At 38.5% G+C, this 17615-nt stretch overlaps 1 protein-coding gene across 1 annotated transcript in view; it reads right to left on the reverse strand.

Moving 5' to 3' along the window:
- LOC138740702 (leucine-rich repeat and calponin homology domain-containing protein 2-like) overlaps positions 1 to 17615 on the reverse strand; it is a 177239-nt gene that overhangs the window by 106040 nt on the left and 53584 nt on the right. The window contains 3 exon segments of the mRNA XM_069893745.1: positions 30 to 135; positions 10171 to 10297; positions 14582 to 14726. Coding sequence (XP_069749846.1) covers positions 30 to 135; positions 10171 to 10297; positions 14582 to 14726 — 378 coding nt within the window.

The following is a 17615-nucleotide window of genomic DNA, read 5'->3' on the forward strand; positions in this document are numbered from 1 at the left end:
AGTAAAATGTATAGATGTTCATTTCTTACCCTCAGGTAACACCTGCAGATGATTTCTCCTAATATTTAATTCTCTAAGTGACTGAAGCCTTTCCATTTGGTGAGGAAGGATTTGAATCTCATTGCAGCTAACATCCTGCAAACATATGGAATATTCTAAAATTAAACAAAGTACTTGATTTTCCTTACAATGAGAAAGAATTTTAAACTTTCCTATCTAATTAATCACTAAGCATTCACACACAGAACTTAGTGTGCATTTCTACAGTCAAGAAGGTGTTTGGAAAATCCTGGGAATACTCTTTAAACTCAAATGAGCAGTGATTCTCAACCTTCCCTTCTCACTCACACACCACCTTAAGCAATCCCTTACTAATCACAGAACACCAATAGCATTGGGATGACTTAAAGTGGGATGTGAGTGGAAAGAAAAAGGTTGGGAAACACTGCTTTAGACCCAATTGTTACTGAAATATTTTGCTTAAGAAAAATTGTTATTGGCCCATTTCTTTTGGAGTTATGAAACTGTGCACATAAGTTGATACCAAATATCCATTACATGTCGTAATGCAGGTAATTTATATTTTTGTCACAATAAAGGATTCCATTTATAAATAAAAAGACTAGTTTCATTTTGAAAAATTTGATCCAATTCAACTTTTTCCCACATAGGTGGTTGTTCAATGTCAAATAACCTATTAATAAATTTCAATTGTGCCGCCTCATAATAACTTTGAAAATGTAGTAATTGAAGTCCACCCCATTCATACCACCAGGTCAATTTTTGCATAGAAATTCTTGACAATTTACCTTTCCAAAAAATAATCAAATTATTTTATTTAACTCCTTAAAGAATTGATTTGATATCGCACTCTGAATAGGCTGAAAAAGATATTGTATACATGGATATATATTCATTTTTATACAGTTAATTCTCCCAATTAAAGTCAACGGTAAATCTTTCCATCTATGTAAATCAACTTTAATATTATTCAACAATGGTATATGATTAAAATTATATAAATCCTGGTATTCTCTATTAACTATAAATCCTAAAATATTTAATTTTATTAGACAATCAAAACTTAGTAATTTGTCTACAATCTGTATAATTTTCTTGATACAGATAGTATTTTGCTTTTTTCTCAATTAACTTTATAACCTGAAAATATACCATATTGATTTAACAAATTTTGCAATGATTTTAAAGAATTTTTAGGATATGTCAAATATATCAACACATCATCTGCAAACAAATTAATTTTATCCTCTTGTTCACCTATTGTAATTCCTTTAATACTAGGATCCTGTCTTTATAGCTTGACCCAGAGGTTTTATTACCAAAGCTGGTGATAGAGGACAACCCTGACTAGTTGATCGAGACATTTGTCATTACTCTTGCTGAAGGACTAGTATACAAAGCTTTAACCCAACTAATAAAAAGCAGTCCAAAGTTGAATCTTTCTAAAACATTAAACAAAAAATTCCATTCAAACTTATCAAAAGCTTTTCCCACACCTAATGCTACTATCCTTAGTTGATTAACCTGTTGTCTTGAAGTATTAATTATTGAAATCAATTTAGCAATATTATCTGCAGAATATCTACCTTTTATAAAACCAGCTTGATCAACATGTACTAATTTCAGCAAAAAATTAGCTAATCTATTAGCCAATACCTTTGCCACAATCTTATAATCCACATTCAATAATGATATTGGTCGATAAGAAGCCACTTTTAAAGGATCCCTATCCTTCTTTGGAATAACCGTAATCAATGCCCTTGAGAAAGATTCTGGAAATAAACCAGTTTCAGTTGCCTGTTTCAAAACTGCTGTATATACCAGAAATAATAAATCATTAAATTCTTCATAAAATTCCGTTGTGAACCCATCCTCTCCTGGAGACTCCCCACCCCCCCCCCCCCCGCCCCCCGCCTCCGGCATCGATTGTAATGCTTCCTTAAGTTCTAATTCCATAAAGGAATTATCTAAATCCTTAATATCCATCGCACTCAACAATGGCAAATCTAAATAAGATTTCAAGGCATTATAACGAAGCTTTAGACAAATGTATCTCAGTAACACTCTTCTGAAATTCTTTCTCTAACATTTTGATTTCTTTTTCCAAATTTTGACTCTCTACCAGATATTGCATTTTAACTTTTGCTGTATAACTAATAATCTGACCTCTTAAATATGCTTTCAAAGCACCTCATAAAACAAATTTACTCTGCACTGAATCTTCATTCATTTACAAATAAAAAACAATTTTATCTCTGATGTACTTAACAAATTCAGGCTTATTTAATAACGATTCATTAAATATCCAACTATAAGCATTTCCTACCGTTTCAGTACCTAAACAAGAAGCCAACAACACTGAGTCATCAGACAATGTTCTACTTTTATACTCAACATGTGTAAATCTACCTTGTAACTGTGCTGAAACTAAAAATAGATCAATTCTAGAGAATGAATTATGCCGTGCAGAATAGAAAGAAAAATCTTTTTCAGTAGGGTTCAATTTTCTCCACATTTCTACTAAATTAAATCTTTCATCACTTCAATTAGTCTCTTTGCCATTTTAGATCTCTTTACAGTTTTTGGAGATTTATCCAACAATGGATCCAAATAATTAAAATCCCCTCCTATCAAGATATTTCCATTTGAATGGTTCAAATTTAATAAAGTAAAAGGTGTTAATTGTAACAAATACTTCCTTATCTTCATTCGGTGCATAAACGTCCAGGTTTCAGAAAATATTTTACAATTCACCATCAGCACTCTACCAGTATTAGCAATAAAGGAATATAAAATAAAAGGTACTTTTTTATTTATCAAAATAGCAACTCCTCTGGCTTTCAATTACAAGGGAAGTTTGGTATTTCATCAAATTCTTTTCTGGCTTACTATCAAGTTCAAGAATTTTACAAACACATTTTGGTAGGGATTTGGTTTTACCAGGTCAAACTAAATTTGAGATTTTAATGGCAAATAAAGGAAAGGGTTTATATCAGATATATATAGGTTGTTGCAAGAAAAAAATGGATAAAGTTGATGTGTATAAAATAAAAGAAATAGGAGATTTAGTTACTGAATTGTCCTAGGAAGAATGGTCAAATATGTATGCTGAGAGTGTTACAAAATTAATTAATGTGAGATATAATATGGTTAATTATAATTTCATTCATCAATTGTATTTGACTCCTGAAAAGTTGAAATATGGATTTAGTTCATCAGATTTGTGTTTTAGATTTGGGGAACAGATAGGTACTTTTATGCATTCTGTTTGGACGTGTAAGAAAGAAGTTTTTTTGGGAAAAAGTTATAAAATTTTTGAGAGATTTATTCAAAATTGATTTGCAATTGGATCCAATGATGTGTTTATTAGGTTATATGGAATGTATTAATTGTGAGGTTGCGAGCGGACAAACCGCAACTAGCTTTTATGCGATTAGGGTTAGCAGGAACAAGAAAATGTATAGCTATTACATAGAAAAATGAGGTAGAGTTGAATATACAAAGATGGCACAGTGAACTACAATCATGTTTATATTTGGAAAAAATAACCCAGAATTTGCGAAATAATTATTCATTTTTTTGTAAAAATGTGGAGTTTGTATTTGGAACATATAGCTATTGATCTTAAATAAATGATATGATACAGAGTTGGCACATCGAACAGTTAATTTTAAATACCAGAAAGAATATTTTTTAAGGTGCTGAGGGGTTGGGGGGGGGGGGTTGGGATTACACAGTCAAGTAGAGGAGGGAAGGGGGTAATTTTTATGTCTTTTATTGTTGTAGGGTTTTTTTTTCTATGTTTTGTAAAATCTTTAAATAAAATTTTCAAAAAAAAAAGAATGCATGTAACTGTTACGGAATGGGTTAATAAAATTATGATAAAATATATCTTTAAAAGGTGGGCATTTAGTTTAGGTACACTTCACAGAAACTCAGTAACATTTCACAAAAGACATCTCATTTGAAATGCATGAAGAATGTCAATGAAGATTTCACAAGTAGGTGTTAATTGGACTGATGTTGTAGAATTTAAATGGACTATTGTCTTTAAAGGTACAGATGTCCAGGCTCAGAAACTGATTAATCTTTTGCCAGTGGTCCAAGTCTGGTTGAAATTTGCTGTTCTAATAGAGATCATGTGGTTTTGCAATAAGAGGGAAAAAAAACATTTGGAGAAAGAGCAAGGGAGAGACAGTCAGTTTACTGCAGCAGGTTTGTGGTGAAGGCTGCAAAATTGGCAGACTTGCTCTAAGTCCCCATTTGAAGACAGGTTTCGAGTTCTGTGCTCAGCCTATTCTCAACCCTTGCAGTCAATTACAAGCAGAAGTGGAAGTGTTTCTCCTGAAATAGGGGTTTGCAATCAAATGTTTCTTCATTAACAATCAACCATTGGTTGAAGAGCGTGGGAAAATTGTAGAGGGAATAAAGCATACACAAGTACAATTTATAAAAAAGCTTGGGAAAATCTACTGCAAGTACTGATCTATAGCAGTGGACTTAAAACTTTTTCCTTCCACTCACATACCATTAAGTAATCCCTATGCCTTAGGTGCTCTGTGATTACTAACGGATTACTTAAAGTGGAATGTGAGTGAGAACTTACTGAAATATTTTGCTTGAGAAAAATTGTCATTTGCCCATTTCCTTTGAAGTTATGAAACCATGCACATATCAAGTCAATTAGGTAGGATTAGGTGATGCCGGTAGAGGACCCATGATTCGGAGCCGAACAGGAGTGTGGGTATGACAATGGCTCTGTATATGCTAATCTTTGTGAGGTTTTTCAGTTGGTTGTTTTTCCAGACTCTTTTGTGTAGTCTTCCAAAGGCGATCCTTGCATCCAATGAAATGGTGCAGCTGAGATAGGTAAACTGGTTGACCCTTTTGAGTTTTGTGTGCTCCTAGAATTCTTCCACCAGCGTTGTCTCTGCTCCATCCTCAACATTCATTGGAGCGACTTCATCTCCAACATCAAAGTACTCACACGGTTGCAGCGGTTGCAAGGGAAAATTGGTTGGTTGGGGTTGGGTGTTGGGTTTTTCCTCCTTTGTCTTTTGTCAGTGAGGTGGGCTCTGCGGTCTTCTTCAAAGGAGGTTGCTGCCCGCCGAACTGTGAGGCACCAAGATGCACAGTTTGAGGCGATATCAGCCCACTGGCGGTGGTCAATGTGGCAGGCACCAAGAGATTTCTTTAGGCAGTCCTTGTACCTCTTCTTTGGTGCACCTCTGTCTCGGTGGCCAGTGGAGAGCTCGCCATATAACACGCTCTTGGGAAGGCGATGGTCCTCCATTCTGGAGACGTGACCTACCTAGCGCAGTTGGATCTTCAGCAGCGTGGATTCGATGCTGTCGGCCTCTGCCATCTCGAGTACTTCTGTCCCACATCGGACTTGTCAGCCACAAACGAGCCTGCATCTGATGTGGACATTACCCCTCCATAAATCTTCATCCGAGAAGCCAAGCCAAAGAGGTAGGATTAAAACAATAGTTTTCAAACGTTTTCTTTCAACTTACATTCCACCTTAAGTTATCTCTTACTAATCTCCATTATCTATTATTGGGGCCTGGTGGCAGTCTTTTAGGGGCTGGGGGTGGGGGGGGAAGAGCGGGGCAGTGCGGGGCAGTGAGCTTCAGACTGTTCAAACTGAGGATAAACCCACAGACCAGCTTGCTCACAGCACAAGGTGATTAGAGACACCTGGGGACAGCAGAGAGTGGTGCAGTGGGATCAGTGTGGGGTTGGATCAGTGTGGGGTTGGATCAGTGTGGGGTTGGATCAGTGAGGGGTTGGATCAGTGAGGGGTTGGATCAGTGTGGGGTTGGATCAGTGGGATCAGTGTGGGGTTGGATCAGTGTTATCAGTGTGGGGTTGGATCAGTGTGGGGTTGGATCAGTGGGATCAGTGTGGGGTTGGATCAGTGTTATCAGTGAGGGGTTGGATCAGTGTGGGGTTGGATCAGTGTGGGGTTGGATCAGTGTTATCAGTGTGGGGTTGGATCAGTGTGGGGTTGGATCAGTGTGGGGTTGGATCAGTGTGGGGTTGGATCAGTGTGGGGTTGGATCAGTGGGATCAGTGTGGGGTTGGATCAGTGGGATCAGTGTGGGGTTGGATCAGTGTTATCAGTGTGGGGTTGGATCAGTGTGGGGTTGGATCAGTGAGGGGTTGGATCAGTGAGGGGTTGGATCAGTGTGGGGTTGGATCAGTGTGGGGTTGGATCAGTGTTATCAGTGTGGGGTTGGATCAGTGTGGGGTTGGTCTTTTATCACAGTAAGTGCTGCTTTTAAGCTGCAGCACCAGATAGCCCTCCTGCGACCCAGGTACGATTAGTGGGACAAAGGTTCCTCCAGCACCTTTTAAGCTGAGGGGGGATAGCCCCAGTAAATCGCCAACCTGGCAGTTTAAGAGGGATACCACCCCCGCGATGCGCGTCATACAAACTAGTCTCCCCGTCCCCCCCACCAGCTATCAGTCTCTTTCCCAATGTCAATCATGTTCCCCCCACCCCCGTTGCAGCCAACCCCTCTCCTTTTTGCCCAAGTGGTAGCAACCCCTCTCCTGCTGATCGTGACACCCCTTCACCCCCCCCCCCCCTTCATGGCAGTGACCTCTCACCCTCCCCTTCTTCACCCCGGGGCCTGGCAGCGACCCCTCTCTCCCCGATCAAGTGCTGACATCACAGGAGTAACCGAGTTGGCAATTTTGCTGTTCAAATGTGTCCTGGTTAAGTGTAACTGGGTTCCCTGATTACCTCTGAGGTAGGTTGACTTTGGACAACGCTGACTTGGTCTGATCCTTTCAAGCTGCCTTGTGAGTGGGGCACTAACTGGCAAATTGCCCAGTTAACCCCATTTTACAAGGCAGTTTGAAAGCACCTAATGTCACTCCCTAACACTAATCTCCTCTCCCTTAATATCTGAAGGTCTGTCAGTGGCTGTCTTGAATACATTCAGTAACTGAGCATTCATACCCTCCTTCTGCAGTGTTCCAAATTCACTACCCTTTGATGCATACTTTTTCTTATTCATGAATGATCACCCCATATGTCCTGTCAAAACCATGAATTATTTATTTATGAATTAAATCATCTCTCATTCTCCTCCCAGCAACACATCAGTGCTTCACTCACTTAACAAACCGGTGAGTCTAGTAGAGAAAGCATCGCCTGCTCCAGCCATTTCATTGCCAACTCATTTCAGACCTGCATTTACGGAAGCATGCATGGACATCCGAGATAGGAAACCCCAAGGGCCTGCCAGTCAGGTATTCCCTAGTTAGTCAGATCGACTCTGCCTTTTACCTTTGCTGTATGATTTCAGGCCGCTGGGAGAGAGCAGGACAGCAGTTTTATTATTAAAAAGATTTTTTCTGTTGTCCTACTTAAATGTTTTGTCCGATAATGCACTAAATACTGTACATACACATCCTTACCTGAGTTTGTCCTAGAATACTGAATTGGCCTTTTAAACAGTGTTCTAGCCATGTTACTACCTCTGCTGTTAGAAAAAAGCCAGGAATGGAATGACCCCCATTCCGTGACAGTCCATTTTTACACAGCGTGTAGCACATAAAAAAGCCACAAATATCCTGGAACAGTGGCTGTGTAAAAAGCATATCTCTTTCTCCCCCCTTTTCCTTCTTTCTCCCAGCTCTGTATTCACAGGGCCAAACTTACCCCTGCCCTCTCCCAATTAATTCTCACCTTTTCTCTCTTGTCCTCCTATCCATATCCAATAAACTCCTTTTGTCTGTTGATCTGCACTGCTTCTCCTGCCTGTCAGGCCCCTGACTGTTTTTTGCTTATACCGTGAAGGTCTGAAGCGTCGGTAAAATATCTTTACCTCCTATGGATGGTGCGAAACCTGCCGTTGCTCCAGCATTTGTGTGTTTTTACTAAAATCACAGCATCTGCAGACTTTGGTGTTCCATTGAAATAGTTATCTTAATATAATGCTGGCATGTGTTGCTCCGTCCCATTGTTTTAGAATCATCTTCACTACCTTAAAAGCTCAGCGTGATGAGACAAAAAGATTTTTTTATCTCACCAAGTTAGACGTGGATTGTACACATGATAAAGCAGAAGGCCCCCACGAGGAGTGTAGTAAATTGAAGATCAAGAGCCATAAGCTAGCATGTGCATCATCACCAGAATAAACAAGGCTTTAACTGAACAAGATACTTCAGACATGGGGCAACTAGAGCCTGACCAGAAGCAGAGCCTGTTAAGGCACCAGATAGTGGTGTAGGCAAGGCATTCAGGAGTAGCTATCATCTTGGTCGGTTAAGAAGCGATAACTGAACATCTGTACATTGGTCTCCAAATGTGTTCAATCTGCTATGCTTTGCACAGAGTGCAAATGGGCTTATCTCTACATCTACATATACATTCAAATAAATTCTGTTTGACCAAATGAGAGAATAATTCTCTTGCTCCACAAATTTTAATTAGGACCTATGAATACAAAAGGGCAAAACTTTCTTCCTACCGAAGCCTGACACATCATGCAGAATTCCGGATACTGAGAAAGGATAGATTGGGGCAGATTTTGCAGTCTGTTGACCACATTAAACTAATCTAAGCTTAGCTAGGTCAACCCTCCCAGTGGGAATTTTCAAACCATGCCAGGTTTCCATGTGCAAGGCATTCACAACTAATTAGACCCAAAAGAGCTTGCTTGCAAAACAGTAGCTTTAACCATTTAAAAATCTAGATACCACAAAATTACAAGGGCATTTATAAAATTTATAAAAAGGGCAACTTTTAAACTGATTGCCTTAGATTGTTTTTGAATTTCAACTTCTTGCTACAGGCTCCCACAGCTGTTCATTTCTATTGATCTAATAAGTTTACTAGTTTGTAATTCTGATCTAATAATCTTAATGATTCTGTTCAATTTTATTGATTTCAAGATTCTGTCAATTTCTAACAACTGCCTGGGCACACAGAATTTTATGGATGGTGCAAGATACAAGTGTGTCAAATTTCCTTGCTAAGCTCCATGAGGAATCATGTGGTCTGGTATTTGGGCAAGAATTGTTGATAATAAATTCATGACTTCCATACTTGAGCACTCATGCACTGAAATCCCAAAGTTGATGTCGGTTATACAAGATAACAGCAGCAAGTTTTTGTCTGGATTTTAAAGGGCCATATTTACCATCAAATTTTAGACCAAAATGATCAATTCAGCTGCAACTTCATAATATTATGTTTAGGCTTAAGCATATTTATGCAAGCTGCTCAAGTCATTCTTGTATGTGTGCTCTTTTCACCAACTAGCAGAAATTACTGTTTACGACTACAGTATAATTGCCCTGATTAACTAACAGGAATGTGGCAAATACTAGGCATGCATTTGCAACTCTGAAATTCCTGGAATGGCTGTCAGCAATGCACAATAAAGCACTGGGCTGTGCTCAAAGACAAGACTTATCAAGTTGTTGAACATGGGCCAGGAACCATGGGCTAAATGCCCAACTCTGAAAGGTGCACTTAACAAATCTTTAATAATCTTCCTTTGATTTGAATAGATAATCAAGAAATAGATGACAGCCATGCGCTTTCCTGAACCACCTACACTAATGAATGGGATCATGGCCAAGCTCATCTTGACCTTTCTCATTCTCCTCTCATATCCTTCAACTCCTTTGCATTAAAAACATCTACCAATTTTCACCTTAAAGTTATTCAATTATGTTTTTTAGACTGCAATACCAGGAAAATCATGGAAAAGAAAACATAATTACTGCCCGTGTGGTTGTTCACACTTTGTGCCTTTTTAGACTGCAACAATCCTGGTGGTTGGGCATGCAGTAGAATGGATGACCGTTGATGAATTTTTCGGTTACGATTTATACTGCAAGCTTCCTCCAAAAAGTTGTAGGGTCCTGCAGGGTAAATTGCGGGGCAGAAATTGAATCAAAATTCCTGCACATTCCTTTTTTGACTGCATGTGTAGTGGCAAAATTCTGATTGTGCCATTATATGCCTGCAGTCTAAAAACCATAAATGACTGCTCTCTAGTTTAGTCTATCATTAAAGCTGTCTAATCAGGTCAAATGTGCTTGCACTTAAAACATTTAAACATTCAATTCATGTGTAGTAAAAAGTCAAGTTTCCTATGGGAATGGAAGCAAATCCACACTTACCAATTCCATTAGATCTTTAAGTTTTCCAATTTCTTCTGGTAAGGAAACTAACTTATTGTTGCTCACAACTAAAACTTGAAGGGGAAGATTAAACAGGTATTTTGGCAATGTTGATAGAAGGTTTCGGCTAAAAGACAAAATAGGAGTTCAAAGCCAAGCACTGATAAGAGCACCTTTAAACCACAAAAGATCAAAAAAATCTGTTAATAGGTAGTCTCCAGTCTTGCTCCCGAGGACTGTCCATAAACTGATTTTTTTTTTATAAACACAAAAATAAAGGAAAAATTCTATAAAAAATGTGCATACTTACATCCGGAATGATCACTTACACAGCATTTTTCCTAAGCAATTTTACAGAGGGTAAACATCAAATTCATTCGCATAGTTTTTGCAGTCACTTTATACTGCAGCTGGTCCATAAAAATATGTGGAGGTCTTGGTGCAAAAATTAGCAAGTAAATTCCATCAGGACATTTTCGCACTGCCTGCAGAGCCAAAAATTTTCACAAATTTTCAGCTTCTCAGTGGCTGTGTAGAAGTGCCTAGATACAGTATAAATTATTTTCCATAAAACCTAGTAAAAAACTAATGGCCCAAATCAGTTGGGCCTCCCTTTCTTAATTATTTTGTTCTCTCTCCAACTTGCATCATGCTGCCATCCATTTTCTAAAACTACGCATTTTGTGCGGATTATACTTTACACAAATTCTCCCATGAATGCTTTGTTACGTGAACAAAGTGTTGATAGGAGAATTTGCACAAAGTCAGATTTCTATAAAGTCAGGTCTTCCATAAACTGGAAGTCCTTGAATTGGTTTAATGTTTTGAATAATTTCCAATTTAATTTTTGCTTAATTATCGTGCCTATAAATATTTTAGTGTCAACAACTTTATACTTGAATTTACAGATGCAAAATGTTCCACAGATCCACTATTAAATAACTCTGCAGTGTGCATTACGTCACTGAAACAGGATTCCAAATGGACTCAACAGACTGTTTCACTGCACTGTTTCGCTGGACAGGAGAGTTTGCAACCAAGAAACATTACCTCAGGATAAGTCAGTCACGTGAACAGAAGTTAGAAGGAGTTTCTTCACTGATCAAGCAGCAATTTTTTGTAATATTTTACAATTGAACCTTGAGCTAATGGAGCAGTACTAAAAGGGATCATTGAAGCATATTATACAAAGGTATAATAGACACTATTGCTCTGCAGGAAACCTAGTGTGAACACCTGGCTTCCCTGGGAACCTGCTGCAATGGGAATCTGGTGTGAATACAATCAATGACTTGCATAAGAGAGACCATCAGAGAGCTGACATGGCCAAACCATCACAAGCAGTGGGGCCATTCAGCAATAAATGATGGGGCTTGGGGCTGCACTTTGGCAAGCAGAAGGATTATAGGCCAGTTGGGCATTGGAGCATGTATTTATGGTTGATTGATCACCTTGATCATATAGTCTCTTTGGATGTCACCTATTGGATGAAATTGAACCTACCATCTCACCCATTTTTTCCTCTGGTACAAACAGTGATTACTGGCCATTAAGGTTACACATCAAACAAACCTGAAGGAGGTCTAACAGGTTGGCCTGTCCACAAACAGTAGGTGATGCCAGTCCCTGGCAATAGCGCACATTCACTGTGCTAGCCAGAGCACAGTCCTGTGTTGCCTCATTCATCCTTGCCCTTCCAACCCAAGACATCACGGTTAGCGTAGCAGTTAGTGCAATACCATTACAGCACTAGACATCAGGACAGGGGTTTGAATCCTACACTGTCCGTAAGGAGTTTGTACATTTTCCCCGTGGGCTCCAGTTTTCTCCCACTGTTCAAAATGTACCAGGGGTTGTAGGTTAATTGGACAGCATGGGATAAATTTTTTTTAAATTACATGTGGTTTTCTCACACTTCGTAGTTGAAAGAACACCAGCCCTGGATGAGGATGAAGGTCAGGTTCCCAGCACAGTAGCTGTGAACTGTGATAATGCTCTTGGAAAACCATCAGAGCATGTTCCCACCAAGTATATGAGCCATAAAAGCATGTCTTTCTTAAAATACGGTATACAGTGGCAGATTTTCACTGTGCTGGAGACCTAGATTTGATCTTGAACTCAAGCAATGACTGGAGTTTGCAAGATCTCCATGCTTTTTCCACATGCTTCTACTTTCTCCAAAGCCCAAATATTCTGGGAGAGTTTGAGAATATGCAGAGAATAAAAATGGGATTAATATAGGATTAGTGAAGATGAGTGGTTAATAGCTGGCACAGACTCCATGGCCCAAAAGGCTTGTTGCTATGCTGTTTCCCTCAGACTCTACATAAGGCACATCAAAGATAGACAGACTAACAAACTCTTTGGCTCATCAAGCTTTTTTGTCCATCTACAATAATGCCATTTGCCCATATTAGATTCATGTCCAATCCATGCCTATTTAAGTGTTGAAATACCTGTTAAATACAGTGACTGCATTTGAGAGATTTTTGAGGGTTTCATGACTCGACACAAGTCAAAATAAACAGTATATCATGTGCAAGTAAAGTTTGAGTTACAATGAGTTTTTTTTTCAGCACAGACATTGTGGGGTAAAAGATAGTTCTAAAGAGCCCATAACCTCTTTGTCACAATGGTTCACTGACTGTACCGAAATTGACCTTCCAAATCTCTGAAAGGGAAGTAGAAAGAAGGAAAAAGAAGAAATGTTGATAAAGGAAATTGAAAGCAAATAAACTCCCAAAACTCCCAACATGAAACAACTGCTTTCATTCTATCGATTGGCTTTGATTTCCAATGATTGATTCTCTCAAAGCATGTTCATCAATCATTCTTTAAATTATTAAAGAAATGCAAGTTTTGCCCAGACATTGTCTTAAAGTATGCTATGAACAAAGACTTTAATAGTCATGATTTGGAAAAAACCTCTAATGGAAAACATTTCAACACGAGAAAAAAAATTGTTTCCAAAATTTGGCACATGAGTCCACATTTTGCATGGAGTAACACAAATACATTATGATCAAATTAATACTGCATGGAAGTACCAAATATTAGCTACACTGTAATGAATCAATGCTCATAAAATCCTATAAGTACAAATTAGATTCAAGATTCCTTTATTGTTATGTAATAGTATAGAACAGGTAATAATACACGAAGCTGGCATAAGGCAGACAAAGAGCCCCCATTAGGGTCTCCCTGCCCTTCTTACAGTAAGAGAGAAAGAAAAGCAAGAGTTGCTGAGTTTCCGTGGCTCTCTCATAGCTTCTGCAGCTGGCACAGATTCAAGTTTAAACCATTGACAACTTGAGTTCTAGGTCCAAACCTCCAATACAATCAGAAAGCCTTCAGTGCCTAAGGCCCTTCGGGAGCACTTCTTGCCCTCTTGAATCCTCGCTCCAATACCTGGTTCCCATGACCCAGTCTCCAGCAACCCACAGCCTGTTTGGGTCCCTCAGCCACGTATCCCCTCACTGGTCCACTGTTGTGGTCACCTTTTCTGTAGGCTCGTCTCCAATAATTCTCTTTCTCAACGAGGGGTTTCCTTTTCCACTTCTGGTGCCCTGCGCTATTCCGCTGCTCCCAGATTCTGCAACTCCCTGTGATTGCTTCCGAGCACAGGCATTGCCATTTTGGGCTTAGATGCCTGCAGTTCAGGATTTTACTTGCAAACACCTTCAGCATCTTTAACAGACCACTTAAAACCTGTATGGAGCCACTGGTCTTATGACCAAGCAGTGAAACCCTTCTGAACAGCGTGCGTCTCCTCTCTCTGCCCTCCTGGGTCCACACCAAATGGAGCACTGCCATTATAGCAACTCCGGTAGCGCCATCATTTCTTTTGGAGCCTAAATTGCCTTCATTATTCAAAGAAAGGGACAACTCTGTAAAGAAGTCTATCTAATGCATCCTTAATTTTTCTTAATCAAATTTATTGTGCTTTTATCAAATAATGTTACACCAGGAGTTATAGCTGCAAGTTTTTAATCTTGTGTTTCAGATTTAATAGACTATCTTTTGAATGATTCCAAGTCAAACCCCTACTCCAGGTTGGAGCTCAATTTGGACAACTAAATGCACATCCTGAGGAAATGCTGCTTATGAGAGGTACTCTGCTCTGGTTTTCATCAAGGTGAGAAATCTGCTTTTATAGATGAAAACCAGTCCATTTGCAATTTTTAAATTATGCTTCACTGTCAATACTTATTTCCTTAGAGCAATATAAAAATAATAAAAGAAAACATTCAAAACCCTTAATATTAATGATACCATGCAACCTTTTCTCAGTAGGATCCTTTGAGGGGTTGCCATATTAGTGCATACCATGAGAACATTACATATTAGTCAGGTTTATCAGATTAGTCCATGTACATTTTAGAATTGCTTGTGATTAAAGGTAATCACTTACCTAATATTTAGAAATGTTAACATTTGCAGATTAACAACAGTTTCTGGAATGCATTTAATGCAATTGTGATATAAATGTAATGACTCCAACGGTGCAAACAAACAAACCTCTTGAGGAATTTCAATAAATCTGTTCTTTGAGAGATCTGGAAAAAAAAACAATAGAACAATTATGTGCAACTGTACTCCATTCAGATAACTAATATGTTATAAACAAAATTTGTAAAGAGTCTTGGAACTAATGGAGTGGAAAAAATAAGGCCACTATTGTGGAGTCAGTTGAATTTTACAATTTCTCTCAATTGCAATTCTTGCTACTACATTAAAATGCGTTAGAATTCATTATTTGAATGAATCATTTAATGCTATTTTTATTTCCATATTGTCTAATTTCTATAATGACAGAACATCACAAAAGGAAGGACTCTATGATAAATTATCTGAAAAATCAGATTAGCTGTGATCAACTGAGGGTAACAATCCAAACAAACCAGAAGTCAATAGCATGTGCACCCTAAAATTCCATGAGAAATGAAGGCAAAGTGGTAGGTCATGTTTAACCAATCTTGTAGAGTTTTTCGAGGCGGTTACCAGGAAAGTTATGGATGTTGTCTACATGGTCTTTAGTAAAGCCCTTGACAAGGACTGCATGGAAGGTTCAGATGTTGGGTATTCATGATGAAGTAGTGAACTGGATTTGACAATGACTGGACAGGAGAAGTTGGAGAGTAGTGGTGGAAAATTGCTTCTCAGATTGGAGGCCTGTGATTCAGATGTTGGGTATTCATGATGAAGTAGTGAACTGGATTTGACAATGACTGGACAGGAGAAGTTGGAGAGTAGTGGTGGAAAATTGCTTCTCAGATTGGAGGCCTGTGACTAGTGGTGCCTCAAGGATTGTTACTGGGATCATTGTTATATCAATCTATAATGATCTAGATGATAATATGGTAAATTGGATCAACAAGTTTGCAGTTGACACTAAGATTGGATGTGTTGTGGATAGCGAAGATGATTTTCAAAGCTTGCAATAGACAACAGACAGGATCTGGACCAGGTGGTAAAATTGACTAAAAAATTGCAGATGGAATTTAATGCAGTCAAGTGTGAGGTATTCCATTTAGGAAGGACAAATCAAGAAAGGACATGCATGGTAAATGGTAGGGGACTGAGGAGCATGGTAGAACAGAGGGACCTGGGAATACAGATACACAATTCCCTGAAAGTGACATCACAGGTGGATAGGATTGTAAAGAGAGCTTTCGGCATTTTGAGCTTCGTAAAGTATTGAGTACAGGTGTTGGGAGGCAATGTTAAAGTTGTATAAGACATTGGTGAGGCTAAATTTGGAGTATGACATGCCATTTTGGTCACCTAACTAGAAGGACATCACTAAGATGGAAAGAGTACAGAGAAGAATTACTAGGATGTTGCCTGGACTTCAGGAACTGAGTTACAGGGAAAGGTTAAACAGGTTGGAACTTTATCCCCTGGAGCATAGAAGAATGAGGGGAGATTTAATAGAGGTCTTTAAAATTGAGGGTTATACAAGGAATAAATGTAAATAGGCTTTTTGCACTGTGGGTAGGTGAGATACAAACCAGAGGACATGGGTTAAAGGTGAAAAGGGATAAGGTTAGGGGGAACTTCATCACACAGAGAATGGTAGGTGTGCGGAACAAGGTTCCAGCTAAAGTGGTAAATGCAGGTTCAATTTTAACATTTAAGAAGGGAGTGGTATGGAGGGCTATGGACAGGGTGCAGATCAATGGGACTAGGGAAAAAAATGGGTCGGGACAGACTAGAGGGGCCCAGGTGGCCTGCTTCTGTGCTGCAATTGTTCTATGGTTCTAAAATTTGCAGAAGTTTTGGATGAGGTAGTGTGGGACGCAATGCCAAATATTGTCAGCTTTAAACACAAGGACTTGTTTAAGACAACATCGTTTGGATCCCATACTAAACAGTCTGCTTTGAAGTATTATGATTCAGTCATAATAGACTATGGATCTCAACATGAATCAAAGTCATAGGCAAACATGGATCAATGACTTTAATTCCTGCCAAGGTCCACGCTAACCAAAATAAGATTTGTTACTTATATAAAAATGAGTAATGAAAGTTTCTAGCAACTGCAAAACGGACAAAGCCAATCATGCCATACTTTTGTAATTAGATGTTGTTATTTGACACAAGAATGATTACTGTTGGTCAAGTTTTTTAAACTTCTGAAAACAGGTAGAAGGCCATCTCAACCTCCTGAATCGACTTCATCATATGATTCTGGCTGTTATTAAGTTTTCAAGAGGCTATAAAATTAATTAACACAAGGAGCTAGATTGCTGTCCACTGGCTGTTTCCTGGGTACATAAGGATGCAATGGTATAAGCAGCTTTCAGCTGGCATATGGACAATATGGCCACTGGTTGTGATTATTAAAGACACAGCCTCCAAAATTACTACGAAACAGGTAACAAACCCTTAATTATTGCACTAGCTGGCAGCTTTCATTTTTATATTTTTGATTTACTACCATGTTACAAGTCATATACAAAAATTCATTACATTCAGTGCAAATATTATGTGAATTTAATTTGGTTCTTCAGGTTCTTGTTTTGCCACATCGTTCTTTGATTAATTTTGGCTCCATCTTCCAAATGTGTCAGAACTTCCAAATATTTAAGACAATTCAATTGCATGTTCCTTTGTATCAAAGAAAACTTGCTTCTTGTATGTCGAGTAGAAGGTAGCTACTAATCACTACATCAGACCAATGCCACAGATTCTTTTGAATACCATTTCATAGAGCATTTCTTTCAGAATAATTTTTAAATAAATGGTCTATTGTCCATGGACATTGCACAACTGAGTGAATATTTAAAGAGTTCAGTTTTTTTTTATTATTCCAACCATCCATTAATTAAAGGGAGAATTTCAGTGTTTGAAGAGGAAATGACTGGGCAGGTAAAAAATATTTTTTCGTTGGTTGAAAATCCAGGAACAAATGGGCATAACAGAAAAAACAGAAAAAGGCATTG

The sequence above is a fragment of the Narcine bancroftii genome, chromosome 8, assembly GCF_036971445.1.
Source record: "Narcine bancroftii isolate sNarBan1 chromosome 8, sNarBan1.hap1, whole genome shotgun sequence".
NCBI classification, from domain to species: Eukaryota; Metazoa; Chordata; class Chondrichthyes; order Torpediniformes; family Narcinidae; genus Narcine; species Narcine bancroftii.